The sequence below is a fragment of the Geospiza fortis genome, unplaced genomic scaffold (genome assembly GCF_000277835.1).
Source record: "Geospiza fortis unplaced genomic scaffold, GeoFor_1.0 scaffold273, whole genome shotgun sequence".
NCBI lineage: Eukaryota > Metazoa > Chordata > Aves > Passeriformes > Thraupidae > Geospiza > Geospiza fortis.
The window spans coordinates 552557-569969 of NW_005054543.1; the positions used below are offsets into that span (position 1 = coordinate 552557).

The 17413-nt window shown below is 40.2% G+C and overlaps 1 protein-coding gene across 8 annotated transcripts in view; it reads left to right on the top strand.

The window, feature by feature from the left end:
- CELF2 (CUGBP Elav-like family member 2) overlaps positions 1-17413 on the top strand; it is a 545200-nt gene that overhangs the window by 288076 nt on the left and 239711 nt on the right. For 4 of the 8 annotated variants that reach the window (XM_031063920.1, XM_031063921.1, XM_031063922.1 and 1 more), the window contains exon 1: positions 3787-4063. The exons of the other annotated variants lie outside the window; for them this stretch is intronic. In XM_031063920.1, coding sequence (XP_030919780.1) covers positions 3957-4063 — 107 coding nt within the window. In that variant the 5' untranslated portion in view covers positions 3787-3956. Of the gene's footprint in view, positions 1-3786; positions 4064-17413 lie in introns of those variants that run through there. 8 annotated transcript variants of the gene reach the window in all.

A 17413-nucleotide genomic window follows, 5' to 3' on the forward strand; every position in this document is an offset into this window, starting at 1 on the left:
GCACAGGGATGGACACGTGCTGGTGATGCTAAAACAGGAACATGGGAATTCTCACCTTTGCTTTAGGCCCTTTGGTGGGATCCCTCTTGCCTGATATATACATTTAAAATTTAGGGATCTAATCCCTTTGTAGTCAATGGAGAGATGTGGTAATGCTCTTTAGTATAACTAATCTCCCTTCAGTGACAATAGAGAAACCCTAGATGACTAGCTTAGACTAATTGCTCAGCTTCAAAGGTGGGATTTAACCACCTGAAACAGTAAAATGCTATCAGATTAAAGTGTAGCTTTCCACACCTATACAAAGCAAATGTGATTTGAGCCTAAATAACTGCACAGAACAGCAGATAACTGGCTTAGACTGCAAGTGCCCCTTGTGAGGAGAAGAGGTATTTTAAATGTTTGTGCAAGCCACAATAAAGCACTGATTTATACATCTTGCAGTGTTCTGTATTATGGTCACACTGCTCTAGAGTTTATTGGCTTTTTTCATTTTAAAGATGGAGATGTGAGCAAGAGGTTAATTGGTTTGCATGAGATCTGACACAGGGACACTTGGTAAAATGGGGACATGAATCAAAGCTTTCTATTCCTCTCATGATTGCAGTCATGATTTTTGGTCCATTGTCCAGGACATTTGTCCACCATTTCTTTGTCATGAAATCTAGTCTATCTCTTGGCTGGTAGAAAGACTTTTATAGTGTAGGAAAACACCACTATATTTTGGGCTTCTGAATACTTTTAAAATACTGTAAACAAATGGAATGGTCAAGAAATAATTTCAACTAGAAGTAGAGAGCAGAAGGAACACTTTTAATTGGCATAAATTAGTCATTGTTACTGGTTTACCTCTGAAGTTTTGATCATTTTGCTTGTGTCAATAATCGTTATTCCTGTTGCCTTTCAAGGATTTGCAGCATCACATAATTAGTTTAGCAAACTCATGGCCATACAAGGAAGGCTTGGGTTTCCATTAAATACAGGGCGATGAAATTATTAAATTTCCACTGTATGTAATTTGTGTAGAGCATTCTGCAATATATGCATATCAGTTACGAATCTACAATCAATTTTCATATTAAATGTTGAATTTAAACCCACAGCTGGACTTTCATCCTGAAAGAAGCCAGATAGCCCTGTGCATCTGGTTTAATCTTCCCTTCAGCCATATTATTTTAAAGGCACTCCTGCTTAGTACATCTTACAATTGAAAAATAATACTCATATTCCCTCTCATCCTCAGCAGCTGTGATCCCTCTGCAGATGTTGTTCTGTCAGACATTTCATTACGTGTGATAGAAAGCGCAGGTTCTTTCCGTCTGTCTGTGTTACTGCTTTGTAGATTTTATTTTCTTTTTTTTTTTATTTTCTTTTTTATGTATTCCTTTGGCTGTAGATGAGTCCTTCCATAATACTTCACTTTATCTCCTGTTGCTGCTGCTTCTCCTTCTTTCTAAGTGCAGAAATGATCAAGAACTTGCAACTGCGTGGATCTGCCCAACAGAAGCCCATTGATTCCCCACCAAAGGGCTCTGTGTGAGCCATTCTGCTCCAGCCTGAAAAGAAAGCTTTGTTCCCTCAGCTGGTAGTGTCTTAAGATGCTGATCCTTGCCATATTTTCTGAAAACTGTAGCAGTTCATCAGGCTGTTTGACACTTCCCGTTCAGCTGTGTACTCTGTAGCACACCCTGGTATTTGCTGCGGCTCGTACATCAGCCCCAGCAGCCCGAGACTGCTCTGGGCACCACGGTGAGCTGTGCTGGGCACAAGTCATTTGGAGGTGAACAGTAAAGGAGCTGAAATCTGGAGTGCTGGTGGCCATGCCTGAAATGGTAGTAATGGATTTAGTATTTGGGGCAGGAGGTATGGGATTTGTCATGTTGGTTGAGTATTTTCCTGGCCGCCTTCCATGACTGTTCGGATATTTTTAGCATGAAGTACAAGCTATGTTGTCTCAGTTGACCTTGGAGCATGACATTTTAACATGGAATTGGTTTGACTTGCTAATCATTAAAATGATTTATTATTTTTTATTGCAAGAGCAACAACTAGAATCCCAGTCATGTTTTGCAGATGAAAAGGGAAGCAAATTGAAACCTGTCTTCCCTTAACTTGCAGTCCTTCATGATACCCATGTTTCCTAAGATTCTGTCTTTCTCTCTACACCATTAAAAGTAGATTATGTCCAGGTTTGTTTTTTAATTAGTCTTTTAGTCATTTGACAAATATTACATCAGAGTGACTGAAACTAATCCCAAGGTTTCACAGTGCTCAATGAGAATTGCAGAACAAAAGGATTGTTTCTGTTGCAAACAATTTATGACCTTAATAGAAGTTTACAGCTGCCATCAGAAAGGCGAGATCTTGCTACCAATGTATTTATCCTGGTGATTGCTCTCTCTTTGCCTTCATTCCCGGACTCAAGTTTAAAGATCAAGCCCCTAAATACCAACTTCTGTTAAGGAATTAGCAGCAGTAGCACTGCATCAGGATTTCATAGCAGTATATTTTAAGGCCGTAGTATATAATGTAGGAAAAGAGCTTAGGACCCGCCACAGACACAGCCAAAAGCTCATGAAAGCTGAATTCAGATTTTGAAGTGCAGATCAATTTTTAGCCTGACTGGACTTTTTGACAAGTTGTCAATTTTGGACAATTCATGTTTATTGAGTTTTGCACCTCCTTAAGTTAACATGACCTGAGAGGAAATTACAGTCATTTTTAAGATGCATTTTACTGCCACAGTGGTGTAGAAAAGCTTTTGACTGAAAGAGCATCAAGGACTTGTTGACTTTTTCAGTCTACTAAATAAGCACCTGCTCAAGTATCTGATGTACATTAAAAAAAAATTAAAATAAAATAAAAAAAGAAAAAAGAAAAAAAAAGAAAAAAAGAAAAAAGCCAACCATCCTCCTGCATAGTTTAAAGATTTACCCAGCAGAAGCTGAAACCAAGAAGTGAAAATAAACCTCTCTTTGACTACCTTGGCAACTGGGAAGACCACAACCTGCTCCTACAAATCAGATGGCGGATCTCCCAAATAGGGCCAAAGAGGCTGTTTCCCTGAAATCTGTGTCACACTATAGTTCCTTTCATGCATAGGAAGTGAGTAAATCATTGAATAATGCAACATCCTTCCCCGTCTGCAAGAACTGTGCCAAAGCCAGGCGTGAGGGTCTGGGTTAAAGCAAACTCAGTTACTTGGTAACCGAGTTGTGTTTTGGAGGGGTCAAAATTGGGGGGATTTTGGACTTGTGTTTTCCGGGGGTTAAAATTGCCAAGAAAAACTGAAAACTTGAGGAAGATCCCCAGGTGTCTGCATTAATACTCCCCAGTCCCTCTGATGTGAGCTGGCAAGTCCCATAAAGCCACTCAGCCTTGAACAGGGAAGGGAAGGAGGGAGAGAGCAGAAGCTCCAGCTGCGACTCCAGAGCCCCAGAAAGAGCCTCTAACCCAATTCCCTTAAAGTGCACAAGCCTCACGAGCTACAGCATCTCTTTGCCACTGCATTCACTGAGTTCGCAGGGCAAACAAAAGACCCATACCAAGCATGCATCCTTCCAGAGGGGGAAAGCTTTTCCTCATTTGCCCATAGATTTCCCCTCCTTTTCTTTCAGTTTTCTACATAGAGATTTGTATGTGTACATATATATATATTATTATTTTTGTTTTAACAGGAGACGGGTGGGGTGGGGGGGGGAATGTTGCTAATTTTTTTTTTTTTTTGGCTTTTAATTAGGAAAGCTAACACCAGCTAGGCTAGAGTGAACGCAAACAAGACCCCTATAGGCAGCACAGTGCATTAATGTAAAATATGCCCAGACAACATAACTTGTCAGAGAGGATTATTTCTGCTTAGTGAATCTGCAGGGGCCCCTTTGCTCCACCACTCAGCGTCTGACTAGAGAGAGAAAGAGAGAAAGAGTAGCCATTAGTGAGTAGCTACTGTGGCATTGATGTTTGAGCGCACTTCTGAACTGGCTTTTGTTGAGAATATCGGTGCAGAAAGCATGCGCTGTCCCAAATCCGCTGTTACTATGAGAAATGAGGAGCTGCTTTTAAGGTATGTTGTCTCCTTTGTTTTAACGCGTGCTTTCGAGTTGCCTGGGCCCGCTGCAACTATAACCGTGCTGTGTATTAAGTAGTTTCCCTATTTAAAGGAAAAGACAGGCATTGCTGCGTGCAAGTGGCATTTTCCACTAGTTCGGGTCGCACATTTCATGTATAATGACAAATGTACGGAGAGGGCAGGGAGGGGAAAAAATAAATATATTTATCTTTCCTTTTTTTTCTTTCTTTCTTTTTTTTTCCTTACTAAAAGAGAGCCGGTATTTCTTTTATCACCTCCTTTGCAATATTTCTGCCTGCTTCATTATTATGCACTGGGCATGGAATAAGCATGGAAAAAGCTCAGGGAGACTCCATATTAGAGCTAGTGCCCTAAATACCACTTTAATTTTCACTTAGCCTATGTAAATAGTTTCTAATGCTTTACCTAGTCTCTACTGCTCGAAGATGTTTTAAAAATACCTAAATACTCCTGTAATGTGGGGTTACACATCTATTCTCTAATAATGCTCCCAGGTTTAGCGGGAGGCCAGCATCGACTACTCTTTTCAGAGACACACAACACGCAGACATGCAGACACGCACACTCACACACAGAATTATGCTGGAATTGGCACCCCGCTTTGAAAAATGTAGTCTTTTGTTTATTTGCTAGCAGACATTGTAGCATTGAATACATCTTTTGGTCTGACAATGGGACAGCCGAACAATGGTGTTGTCAAACTAGCTTAATGTATGTCTGGCGATGGGGTGGTTTGGGTTGTTTTGGGGGTTTTTCCTTTCCTTTTCTCAGCCCGTTTTTCATTTCCCTTAATCTTTTTGTGTGTACAGTAGAATATAAAGTGTGTTGCCTGTTTTGTGATGGTTGTTTCAGTTGATATCTGCTGTTAATAGTGCAGGGAGGGGGAGGTTTGTATCTTACAATTATGGCTATTGCATTAAGTTGCAGATTTATTACTAACCTCTCCTTTAACTGTGGTGAGAAAACTTATTGATTCTGAAAGCTTACAATACTGCTGTCAATCTGGGAAATACATACTTGCCAAATCTGCCCTTGCTTGATTTTATGCCCGATCGTATCAACTTTAACTGCTGTTTTGAAGATACTGTTTCTAATTTTGTTTAGGTAATGAAAATGCAATAAAAATGATAAATCAGATCTCAGAGTGGGAGCCCATGTGACTTTCCATTTTTATTACATTTTATATATTAGAATTTTTAAGGTCAGACAGAATAATTTACCTGAATGATTCCTATCCCCAAATCAAACAAATTATTCATATGACATTTCCTAAATTATCTTTCTGTTTCAAGAACCATCATTTAGCATTAAAACAGTTAACAATTTTGGGTTTGAATTTGGAAAAATGAACCTTATGCATTGTGAGAAAAAATTGTTACAAAGCTTTTGAAAAATTTTGAGTTACTACTTGGACAGCAGCTTATGTCTTAAATAAAATGAATTGTCATTACTCTGTGGAGTTTCTTAAACTGTTTAAAGTCTTTAAATACTTTACATGTTAAGTAAATATATTGCTTTTAGCAATAAGTTTAATGATTTTGTGAGAGAAAAGATTTATTTATCAGTGGCTTCTGGTTTTTGCTTTGATTAATTAATAGTAGAGATTTTATGCTTTTTTTAAAAACTGGACTCTAGTGCATGATTTATATGGGTTGAGGGGTCTCTTTGACCCCTTAATTAAAACAAAAAGACATTAAGGATTTATCGGTAGCAGTCAGAGCCCTCTAAAGCATGCATTTCAACACAAAAATATTTGGTGGGGAGACTGAATACTTGCTATGCTGTTTTGCATATTTTTTGTCATTGTATTTTCTTCCTTTGAGTCTTGAGATGGTGCAAATCAATAGCAAAGAGTTTATGTGAACAAAAAGGTAATATCACATAAAATACTTCTTGGGAAGCCAAGAGGTTGTGGATTATCAGGTGCTTGCATGCTGTGTGTTGTGCATAAACATGAAGAAAGCAAGGATGGTGTTTAATATTATGGGACCATGACATAATTCACTTCCTTGGGAGAACTTCTTTCAAGACAAACATTAACTCATTCACAACCGCTCTGCTCTGCCTGAACTGGAGGATGGAAACAGTGGCATGCTTTTATAAAGTTATTTTTCTATCATGTCATGTTGCAGCAGCCTGAGCTTTCTAGCAGCTACTGCCCTTTGTGAGTGGCAATGAAGTGAGTTCCCCACTCTCAGTTATGTGGAAATGCCCCTTCAGGGATAGCCCAGAGCGGCGTGAATGCCACTTCTGTAGCAGCCACCAACAGACACCTGGGTAGCAAAACCAAGAACCACTTTTAAGGACTATTCAATACTATAACTCTTCCCTAAGCTCTCTGCTCACAGGTGAGTTCCTACCAAACTTACTGTAGTTTCTAAGTTTTCGGATAAAATGTTGCATAAAATACATATACAATGATTTTTTATTTGTCTTGGATTGAAAATTACTTTGTGTTTTTCCAAGGGTATTTTTTCACATTGCATTCACATCAAAGACTGATTTTTGAATTAGTTTGTGTGAATCCTACTAAAAAAAAAATCTTTCTATGCATATTTACTGAAATATTGCTTTCTGAGCCATAACAATTATTATTAACATCAAAGAAGGTGAAGCAAAGCTGTAGCACAAGTAATTTCTTAGCATGTTTAACAAAAGTAATGGTTTTTGAAAGACTGCATAGGTTTAGAGATCTTATTCTGAGCATCAGAGGTGTCCTCAGTGCTGCCTCTTTTGAATCTCACCCATTCACTAAGCAATGTGGTGCCTTGCAGTTGTCAAACTTGACAACATCTGTTTCCACAACAGAGCTAAGAGAGGTAATTCAGACTCTACATGAGTTGTTATTTGTTCTCGCAAAGACCAGGTGCAATGTCAAAACATGAACACCCTCAGTCCTACCTGTTAGAGAAAGAGCAAGACAGGTCTTAGCCTGGGACTTGGCTTTCCATGCTTCCATAGGGATATGGAATTGAATAATATTCATTTATTAGCCTGGAGTCTTTGTGTGTATTTATTTATTTAATTACTTTCACATTCATGAGCCACAATCATCAACATGCTAATATTTTCTTTGTTAAGAGAGGATGACACTGACATGTTTCTGTTATCAAATTTAAGTATGAAGGGACTGAGATCTTCCCTGCAGATAAAGACCTGGGGTGAAAAGCTGGATGTGAGCTGGCAATGTCCACTCACAGCGCAGGAAGCCAATTGTGTTCTGGGCTGCAGCAGGAGAAGGGTGGCCAGCAGGTCAAGGGAGGTGATTCCCTCCATCTACCACGCCCTCATGAGATTCCACCTGCAGCATCTTTTCCAAGTCTGGAGTCCTCATCAAGTTCTCAACATGGAACTGTTGGATTGGATCCAGAGGAGGGACACAAAAACAGTCAGTCTGGAATACCTCCCCTAAGGAGACAGGCTGAAAGACTTGTGGTTGTCCAGCCTGGAGAAGGGAAGGATGTTAAAGCATTCTTTCAGTAACTAAAGGGGGCTTATAGGAAAGATTTTTTTAGTAGGGCCTGTTGCAATGGGACATAGGATTGTGGCTTTAAATGAAAACAGTGTTGATTCAGGCTAGACATAAGGGGGAAATTTTTCACAATGAGGCTGGTGAAACACTGGAACAGGTTGCACAGAGAGGTGGTGGCTGTCCCATACTTGGAAACATTCACAGTCAAGCTGGACATGGCTCTGAGCAACCTGATCCACTTGAAGCTGTCCCTGTTCATGGCATGGGAGTTGGAAGTAGATGACCTTTAAAGGTCCCTTTCAACCCAAACCATTCTATGATTCTATTCTATATAAGATTGCAAACTATACCTTTGGGGCTGAAAAACAAAGCAAGTGTTCAATTAATATTCATATCTAGAAGTTTTACTGCAAGTGTAGATTGTGCTTGAATACTTAAGAAGTCATTCAGGAGTGAATCAATACTAATTATTGTAATCAGGAGGGTTAATTAGCTGAAGATGCTGCTGATGGAAAGTTCACTGCTTACAGCCCTGAAAACACCTAAGTTGATGAAATCTGAAAGCAAGATGTCTAGGAGGACTTTGTGTGGAGAGAAACGTTTGGCTTTCCTTTGGCATTTCAAGAGCTAGTCATTCCAAAGGGGAAACATAGCTTGTACTTTGTATTTTGCATTATATTAATTCAGGGGGTATTAGAAGATGCAAGTAAATCTGTTGTGAAGATATTTTGTGGTCGTCTCTCAATAAATGCAAGTACCATTTTGGATAACCTGTACTGTCTCTGCTGCATTCATTTGTAGATTACCATAAATTAATATGGATAATCTTATGCATTTAAAATCCGGTTCCAGCACTGTTATTTGGAACAGTTGTTTTTTTTTTCTCCATTTGTGTTCAAGCACAGGGACTTCACATGGTACACGTACATAAATTACACATGCTGTGTTACTAATACACATACATATGTGTGCACGCAAACGTGTGCACTTAAGTTTAAACATTTTTCATTGAGCTTGTGTATTTCTATAATCCTGTGCCCTTAAAACTCCCACTCAGTTTCCATCTGCAAAGCAGTATTCAACTACATATGATTCAGAGGACAGTTATTGAAGAAGGAGTTCATGAAATCTAACTTAGATGACAAGGAATAAAGACTGAAAAGAAATGACTGAAGAAAATCTTTTTATTTTCCCTCAATTAGAGCAGTTGTGTTTCTTAAAGCGAGCATTACTGAATTCAAACAAAATCCAGCTGTACAAAACCTTTTCCACAAGTGACTTGCAAGAAGATTTTATATTTAATGCTGGGTGTTTGGGTTTTGCATTGGTTTTTGTTGTTGTCAGGCTTTGGTTTTTTTTTTTTTTCCTTTTCCTCTAGGTGTATCTCTTAACCAAGACAAATATCTGGATGTTAATTCCAGGAAAACAAAACCTACTGAAACCCCCCCTCTCATTCACACACACACACACAAACCCCCCAAGTCAAGTGATGCTTTCAGAGGAGAGAAATCCTATTTCAAAACACATCCTTCTTTCTAATGACATTAGAGATTATCACGTGCAGGTGCTATTTATCTTTGCAACTGTTTTCCTATGACTGTTTTACTGCTTCCAACACATTTACTTGTATGTCAGCCATAGAAAAGGTAACTGAAAATGGCAGTTGTTGAGAAAGCATGTCGCCATGCCTGGAATGACATGCATTATCAGGGCAGCAGGAGTTGCTGGCTCTACAGCCCATTTCTACTTGACCTGCAGAATGATTGGCTGCCTGGGATGGTGATGAATCACTGGAGTTTATGAAACAAGACTGCTGGCATCCTCACAGAGGAAATAAAAATGAGATTTTTTTTTGTTTTCCCCTCTAACATTCTTGCTGTAAAAAAAAGCTTTTTCTTTTTTTTTTTTTTTACGTTTTGTATTGCTTCTGTGTTATTTCACCCTGCAGCAGAAGCAAATGTGTCAATTAAAGTCACTTTAGTACTGTTCTCAGCAAGTTAATGATGCACTGAAGGTTAACTATCTTTATTGGATGGAAATGGTCAGGAATTCTCACAAATTTTGTGTAAATCTTGATCTGGACTCTAATTTTCTCATCTCTCACTTCAGTCTTGAGGCTGAGATAGCATAACTAGTAATCAGCTTGAGCGGGATGTAAAAAGGATTTCAGCTGTTCTCACGCACAACTTTATTTTCTCTGATAGTATAAGGATCAGTGACCATTCCTTGGGCTAATATCAGTCAGATCCATCTTCAGCATTTCCAAACTAATGACTAAAATGACATTTCTGGAAAGCACCGACTCCCGGATTTGCACTCACTTTCTAGGTGGTTTGTGAAATTATATTGTGCATTAAGCCCACGTTACTGGATTAGGCTGTTATGAGCCTGTGCTTGCAGGAAAGCACCGTGGGGCTGTAAATCTGCCAGTGCACTCACAAGGGTGACACAGCATGGATCACAAGCTGCCCTGTAAAATGCAGCCAAGTAAATATGATCCTTCCATTTCAATTAAAACACCCAAAAATTGTGTTTGGGGGTGGGGGAATGAAGACAACTACTTGCTTATCTCTCCATGTGTGCTGATGTTACCCTGTATCCCTTATTCAGGTAAAATATTTTAAAGTTAACTCTATCTGATTCAAAGAAATAAGATTACCAATAAAATTGCTCAGGAAATTTTAAATACAGCACTTATAGGAATACAACGCTTTTTGCCATTACATGAGAGAGGGTTTTTTCCTCAACTCTCATGCTTTGCTGCCCAAGCTTTTTCTCCACTAGTTTTGAAAAGCAGTTTGCATACTCACATCGGTTATTAGACTTTTCCACCTTCCTCCAAATAATTCAGCTGCTGCTGGACACTGCAGAGGCTGCAACACTCTGGTTATTTAAGGCACGGCTTTCCAATGCCCCTTGTGAAATAGAGGAGGGCAAACTTTAACCAGTGAGAAGGGCAGTACAGGGAACTGTTACTTGTGCCCTTTGGTGTGTGAGGGGTAAATGCTGTCCTTGCTCAGGAGTTCCCATGGCAGCAAATCAGCAGGTCATCCTCAAGAGCAGCCTTTGAGGATGCCAGACAACAGTCTGTCACCAGGAGGAAGAGAGAGCAGAGAGTTTGAGGAAGGGGGAAAAAAGAAATCTAGAAAATCAGAGAGAGGACAAGGGAAATTACAAATAGAGGAGGGAAAAGTAATGGTATTCAAACACAGATCATCTGGAAATTGAACGTATCTTGCACGTGCAGATACCTGTGGATGATAGGATGGCTGTGCTACAGAGTGAAATTAAGATTCAAATCCAGCACCTGCCTTCCCTGGAAGCTGCAGGTCAGCATCTAAGGGATTGAGGGCTTCTAGAAAAGAAACAGAATTATCAGAAAACTTAAAATTTTAGAGACTCTAAATTCAATGGTACAACCTCTTGATTTCATTTTCCTTCTCTTCTGCCTAAAAAAGATTTATCTTCTGCTAAACTGTGAGGAAGAAGCTCACTCTGAAGCTTGAGAATTTGCCTGCATCATTTCAGCCCACATTTAATTTTAATGAGAGAGTTATATAACCCCCTTTAAAAATAACAAAACACTAACAGAACTGCATTGGCAACACCAGGTGTTCTGCAGTGCTGCTCCAATGAATCATATGGAGATTTGTCTGTGCACGGCTGATGAACATACATTAAACTCAGTTAACCCCCACCCCTTAATAAAGCAATCCAAAGTGACCAAAATTTTTCCTAAAGAGCCTTTCTCACAAAACAATGCCTAACTAGATGGCTGCCCCAGGAACCTCGTGGTTCCAGCACTTGTCCCTTAGTATCAAGGGGTTGAGTTTCTCTTTAAAAGTTGCAGATGAATTATTGTGACCTTTCAAAGTGAAATATTGTATGTTAAACACTAAGTTTGGTTAAAATTATTTGGTTCAGAAAAGAAAATAAATGTTCCTCTTTGTTGTGCTTAGCCCCAAATCCCTGAAATTGTTAAGAATAGCACAATTAACAGGTATCTCTGGGGAAAATAAACATATGACTTCATCAATGTTCCTTTCAGACAGAGAATTTGTGGGAAAACTGAATCAGTGACTTGAGCTTGTTAAACATCTTGGTTCAGATGTCACTCTTGACTCTAGGAAGTCCCTCAGCCACCAGCTGCTGGAAGGTGTAAAGGATCACTTGCCATATTCATGCTTTTTCTCTTTCCATCCCTTATCAGAGTCAGGGTCATGGGCTAGGTGCACCTTTTGATCTACCTTATGTGACAATTCTTACACTGTTAATTTAAGGGGGAAAACCCCCAGACTACTAAGACCAGGCATGGTGCAGTTTTCTGCACATCCAAATGCCTTATAGTTACTGCAGGAGCCTTTTCTTTGTGTCCTTCATATCTGATATTTAATGGTTTCTGTCTGTGAAAAAAGATAGCTACTTTGCATATTTTCAGGGTGATTGTTGTTTTTGAGGATTGACATGTATGCTAGGCACTTCATGAACAAATGAAAAAAGGAGACCTGTGAAATTTCCTACCTTAAAGATGCCACAATTTGTGTTTAAGGTGAAATCCAATCATTTGCAGTGCAAAAGAAAGAAAAACATGTGGTAGAAATGAGGATGAAGGTTAAGCTCATAAGGATCTTGCTGCTAGAAGTGGAGTGCAGTAGGTTAATGCAGATATTGTAATAAACCTCTCAGATGTCTTTACATTTTGTTTATAAAAATAAGTCTCCTTTTGGCTTCTTGTCTCTTTTGATGTCCCTTACCCACATTCTTTCTTTGCTGATGCCACATTAGAACTTCACACTTGCCTTTGCCCGTGGTGTTTGGAGTTGGAGATGCCCTCCAGCATCACCTCCTGATTCAGGCCATCCTCACCATCTACTCCCCTCATCCTGCCTCTTTCCCAATAACCAGCCTTTCCAGAATGGCAAAATCTCTACAAAACTCAAATTTATACAAAATTAGAGAATTTTTTGTGTCTCCTGTGGGTGTGGATGGCAGGGAGGAAGGGTTTTTTCACAGTGGGATTTTTCCTCTGCTCTTTGAAGGAATAGGTGCATATTGTGAGGATGGAGCAACACAGACCAGAGAACAACACAAGATGTGTGGTTTCTCCTGTCCTAAGTCATAGGTTTCCACATGAAGATAATATAATAGCCCAATCCAAGAATATTCAGTTCCCTCTTCCAGGATTGTTTGAAAAGGTGTCTTTTTTTACCATAAATACCATGTCTGCTCTCTAGTAGGAAATCAGGTCTGCCCAGTGCTTGCAGTATCCCAGTTTCTCTCCTTTTTGGGGAGTGGTTGTTGATAGTTAGCAGGTGAGAAGATAAGGTAGTCTATTAGGAAAAAAAAAAAGGAAAAATGAAAAAAATAATGTCTGTTACCAAGTCAAGACAGGGTTGGCAAAAGCTTGGGTCTTGTGTCTATATGCACAAGGCACTAACACAAAGGCAACACCTGTGAATCAATAGTAATGCTCTTCAATAGGACTGCAAATAAACAACAGGACAGGAAGACTTGGTCTTGCAAAAATTTGCTTGTTTCTGCTTTCCTTCAGTATTCTCCAAATGCAGTGCTGAGCTCAGGAACAGCCCAGCTGGAGCAGAGGTTGGATTGGACCTGAGAGTGATGATTGACTGTCCCATGTAGTTGGTGCTGTTCACAAAGGAGGATGTTCCTCTAAATTAAAGGCCTTTCCAAAAAAACCCTCCATTCCATGTAGCATCTGCCCCGTGCCATGATTTGTTGCCTAATTGTTTTAGGAAAGATTGAGTTATTACCCACAAAAGGGAACAAAGGCCCTTTACCCACAGTGCGATGAAATCACCTCATCACTGGTATAAAATAGGAAGGGAAAAAAAAAAGAGAAGTGAGTGGGAAGTTTTACTATAGCAACCAAGTTTACATAATATCAATGCGCTTCAAGTGAAAGCTCTAGAAATGCTTAATTTGAGGGACCTTTTCACAGGACTAATTTTAAATGACGTTTATTTCTGAAGATTACTGATGAGCTACAGTAGCCTACGGAAGCAGAGGGAGCCTCACAAGCGCTATTTTAAATACCTAAAATTCATTGATCAGCTTTAACCAATATTTTCATTTTCTTATTAAAAGGATTTCAGTTATCTGCAAGTTATTTTATTCCTCAAAATGAGTGGAAGACTGTTGTGTGTTTGGTTTTGTAAATACAAAATCCTCACTGAAAGGTTCAGGTTCCATAATTCAAATTTTTATTCCAATATTAGACATAACTGGCAAAGACAGTTTTGTTCCAGGTAATCACAAATGGTAAAATGGTGTAGAATTGCACCCATTACTTTTTACCATTCAAGGAAATGCACTACTTTTTGCTCTAATTGTTAATGATTTTTACACCATTCTGTAGTCCTGCCCAAGTGCTCGTGTGCTTTGCTTTGCTGTTTCTTCAGGCCCCCTCCTCTTCTTGCCCTCTAGTCTGCTACTAAGATTTAGGCTGATGGGCTCCCTCCCTTATAGGCAGGTAGGCTCACATCCCATTACACAAACCAAAATGCTGCACTGCCTGCTCTTAGTCACACCACTGCTTCCAGGCTTCCATGGCTTGCCTGGAAGGTTATTTCTTTGTGGAAGACAGCAACCACCTCGTTTGCATTCACCAACTCCAGCTGGACCAGATTCCTGCTCCCCCTCGCATTAGTGGAAGATCCTGAGTGATTCCACTGGAGTCATTCGAGCCTGCTCCAAATTTACACTGCCCGCCGCTGAGCTCTGCTTCTGCTGCCTCTGTTAGAAACTTGCTTTGATGCCAGAGATAAGCTGAATCCCAAGCATGTTCATTGGCTTAGGGGGGAATAAAGCAGAGGATTTGAACTCTCTTCATACTGCCTTGCAGGCTTGGGAGAGAGTGAAGTCATTCAGAAATTTTCCCTTGAAGTGCTTCCAACGGCAGCATTTCCTTGGCCCAAAACTTGGGGGCAAGTTGTCTAGAAGAATGGCAATTAATTATAGGGTGAGGAGGGGGTCTGGAGGGGGGATGTGATGTGAGCTCCACCTCGGATTTGGCTCTGGGGTCTGGAAAGGAAGGGGGTGTCTGCTCTCTTTGTCATTCACTGAAGAAGCCACAGGCAGTGATGTCAGAGTGAGCTCATACACACAAATCACTCGCTCAGTCCTGGCCTTCTGCAGCTGAACTTTTTGGGGTTTCTTATGGGTTTGTTTTGGTTTTTTTCTCTGAAGAGATGTGCAATTTTCAAATGTTGAGTTGTTTGGAGAAATTGTATGTAGCTCTGTGTTTGAAAAGCTGCTTGAACGGTGACTAATCTGCAAAGGTGAGGTGGAACTGCTTCATCTGCCCCGCTCAGACGGATGGAGAAACTGAGGGACACAGAGTAAATGAGCCAAACAGGGTCTGGGCCTCAAAATAAGGGGAGGAGGGATCAGAGACAGCATTTGTAGCTGGAATAGGGTTAAGGCCCAAGAATTAATGATTCCAAATTCTAGGTTCCTCCCTCAAAACTGCCATATGCTCCACCAGTTGAAAAAGCTTAATATTGGCGGGCAGCAATAATGCAGCTCCTCTAAGCCAGTGTTTAGAGCCATTGTCTGATTTATGCTGTGAAAATAAATGCAGTTTCACTTGCCACTCTCGCTCCCCATTTCCCTCTGCACTGTAGCAACACATCAGAGCTTCCACTTTTCCCTTAATTTTTAATAAAAGTTGCTATTTTGCACACATGTACTAGTCAAGAATCTGACATTAATGTTACAAATAACAGAGCTGAGCCTGTAACTGTGTGAAACAATCAGGATTTTTTGTTTCTTGCCACTTACCCTCTGCCATCGAGAGTTAATTCATACACAGACACTACATAATTTATGTTTGAGAATCAAATTATTCGAATGCAGTTTTTCCCTCTAAGCTCTCCTTGAGTCTCGGTATCTTTTATGGAAAGGGTTCCTTTTTGCATTTGACCCTGTTCCTGCTTCTAACTTTTAAATGGCAAAAGCAAATGTGCTTTGAAAAGTGTGTTACACTGTAGTTGTTAAATAAAGCAATAACCTATGCACTTGTAATGCTTTCTCTATGACCTACTTACATACTACTTCACCCTCCTTATAGTATGATTAAAAGCTGCTTTGAATCCACTATTCCCTCAAGGGATTTGAGGCTAGAATTTAACAAACTGCTGAGAAGGCTTAAGTCAGTAAGAGGGCTTCCCTACAGCTTCTTCCAGCTAATTCACATGTAATTAAAAGGAAAATAAATATTTCAAAAGAACATACGTTTTAATGAAGCATTTTTAAGCACTTACACCTTGCATAATGGGGCAAATTTATAAGGATCTCTCTATTCCATATGCAGATTTTAAGCAAAATTATTTGTGATCCTCTCCTCCTCCCTCTTTGCATCCTGTGCGAAGCGTGGATTTGCTTTTCAGTCGGCAGCAGTGGGACTGTGGTCCTTAGAAGTGACAGGCTGGTGAGACTGAAGTCCCTTAGATTTAGCATGTACCAAAAAAACTCGTGATGAAGAGGTGCAGATCCAGCCGCACAGGGCGAAGTGGGGGTGGAGACTTCTTAGTTAAAAGAATATCCTCATCCTCACTGAGCTGCCCGTATTTCTTCTGAGCTAAAACCTGTCTCTTCTGCAGTGGCAAGATTTTGAAATTGAAAGTTAATCCAACTCTGCTCTGGGCTGGATTAACCACCATGGAGGGCTCAGATCAAAGACCAGGTGGCTGCATCCAGCTGGAGAAAGTTGTGCTGGTTTCTCCTTTCATTTGGACCTTGCACTTAATTTTTTTATCCACTGTGCAGTCAGTCCTACGCTGTGATGGATGGGTGGCGTAAAGGAATCACCATGAATTCAGTAAAGAGGAGCCATAGATTTGCTTTGTGCCTTTCTAGGGGGATGTTTAGGTGCCATGGTGACGAGGACAGTATGTGAACATATAGAGCAGAGCAGATTAATAACACTATAGATATTCAGGATTGCAGCTGTCCTACGGGGATTATGCTGAGGGCCAAGTGAACCTTTTCTTTCTTTAGTCTTGCAAAGTAGGCAAAAATTTTAGCAGCCTGAGGGGGTTTTCTTCCTTTTTAACTGTTTAAAATTGGAAAGTCTCTTAGTGCAATAAACTGGACTCTAAAAACTTGCCCATTCTGTATTTTTTTCCCTATCAAATCAACAATGGTCAAAATTTAAATAAAACTTGGCCTGACTGATAACACATTTTTTATGGGTCAATTTAGTTTTTATATTAGAATGCTCTTTGAAAAGTTCAAGCATAGTAGGTTTTAATTTGCATTTGCTACTTTTTGCAAGTGTTGATTATCCATAGCAAATCAAATTATAAAACCTAGAGAGAGATTCAGATGGAGAAGCGCACACAATGGAGAGGAACGCTCTGTCTGTCTAGACTGCTCAGATCACCTAGTAATCTTCGTAAATATGTTAATATTCTTTCGCCTGGAGCGGCTTTGTATTGAAGCAAGTAGGTCTTGGAGATGGAAAGGAAAATTTATACAGATTTTCAGGGGGCGGTGGCGTGGAGGGGGGGCCTCCAGCTATTCGTATGTGTGGAATTTTGTGCGTGTCTTGGTGGTGACACTTCCGAGTGTGGCCAGCTCTGAGAGCAGCGAGGTTGGGAGCGGGTTTTTGGGAGGTTACAGCCACGAGAAAGGATTTGCCGTCATTAGTTATTCAAATCCCTCTTTCTGATCAGCGAGGACAGAGTTACTACCACTCTCTCGCCAGCCAGTAACATCACTCTGAGCATTTAAAACACTGCCAAGGTCTGAATGGCAGGAGTTTGAGTAGAGAGAGAGCCTGCACCCAGACCCTGACCAAACATCCCCAGTGTCCCCAGGCTGGCTCC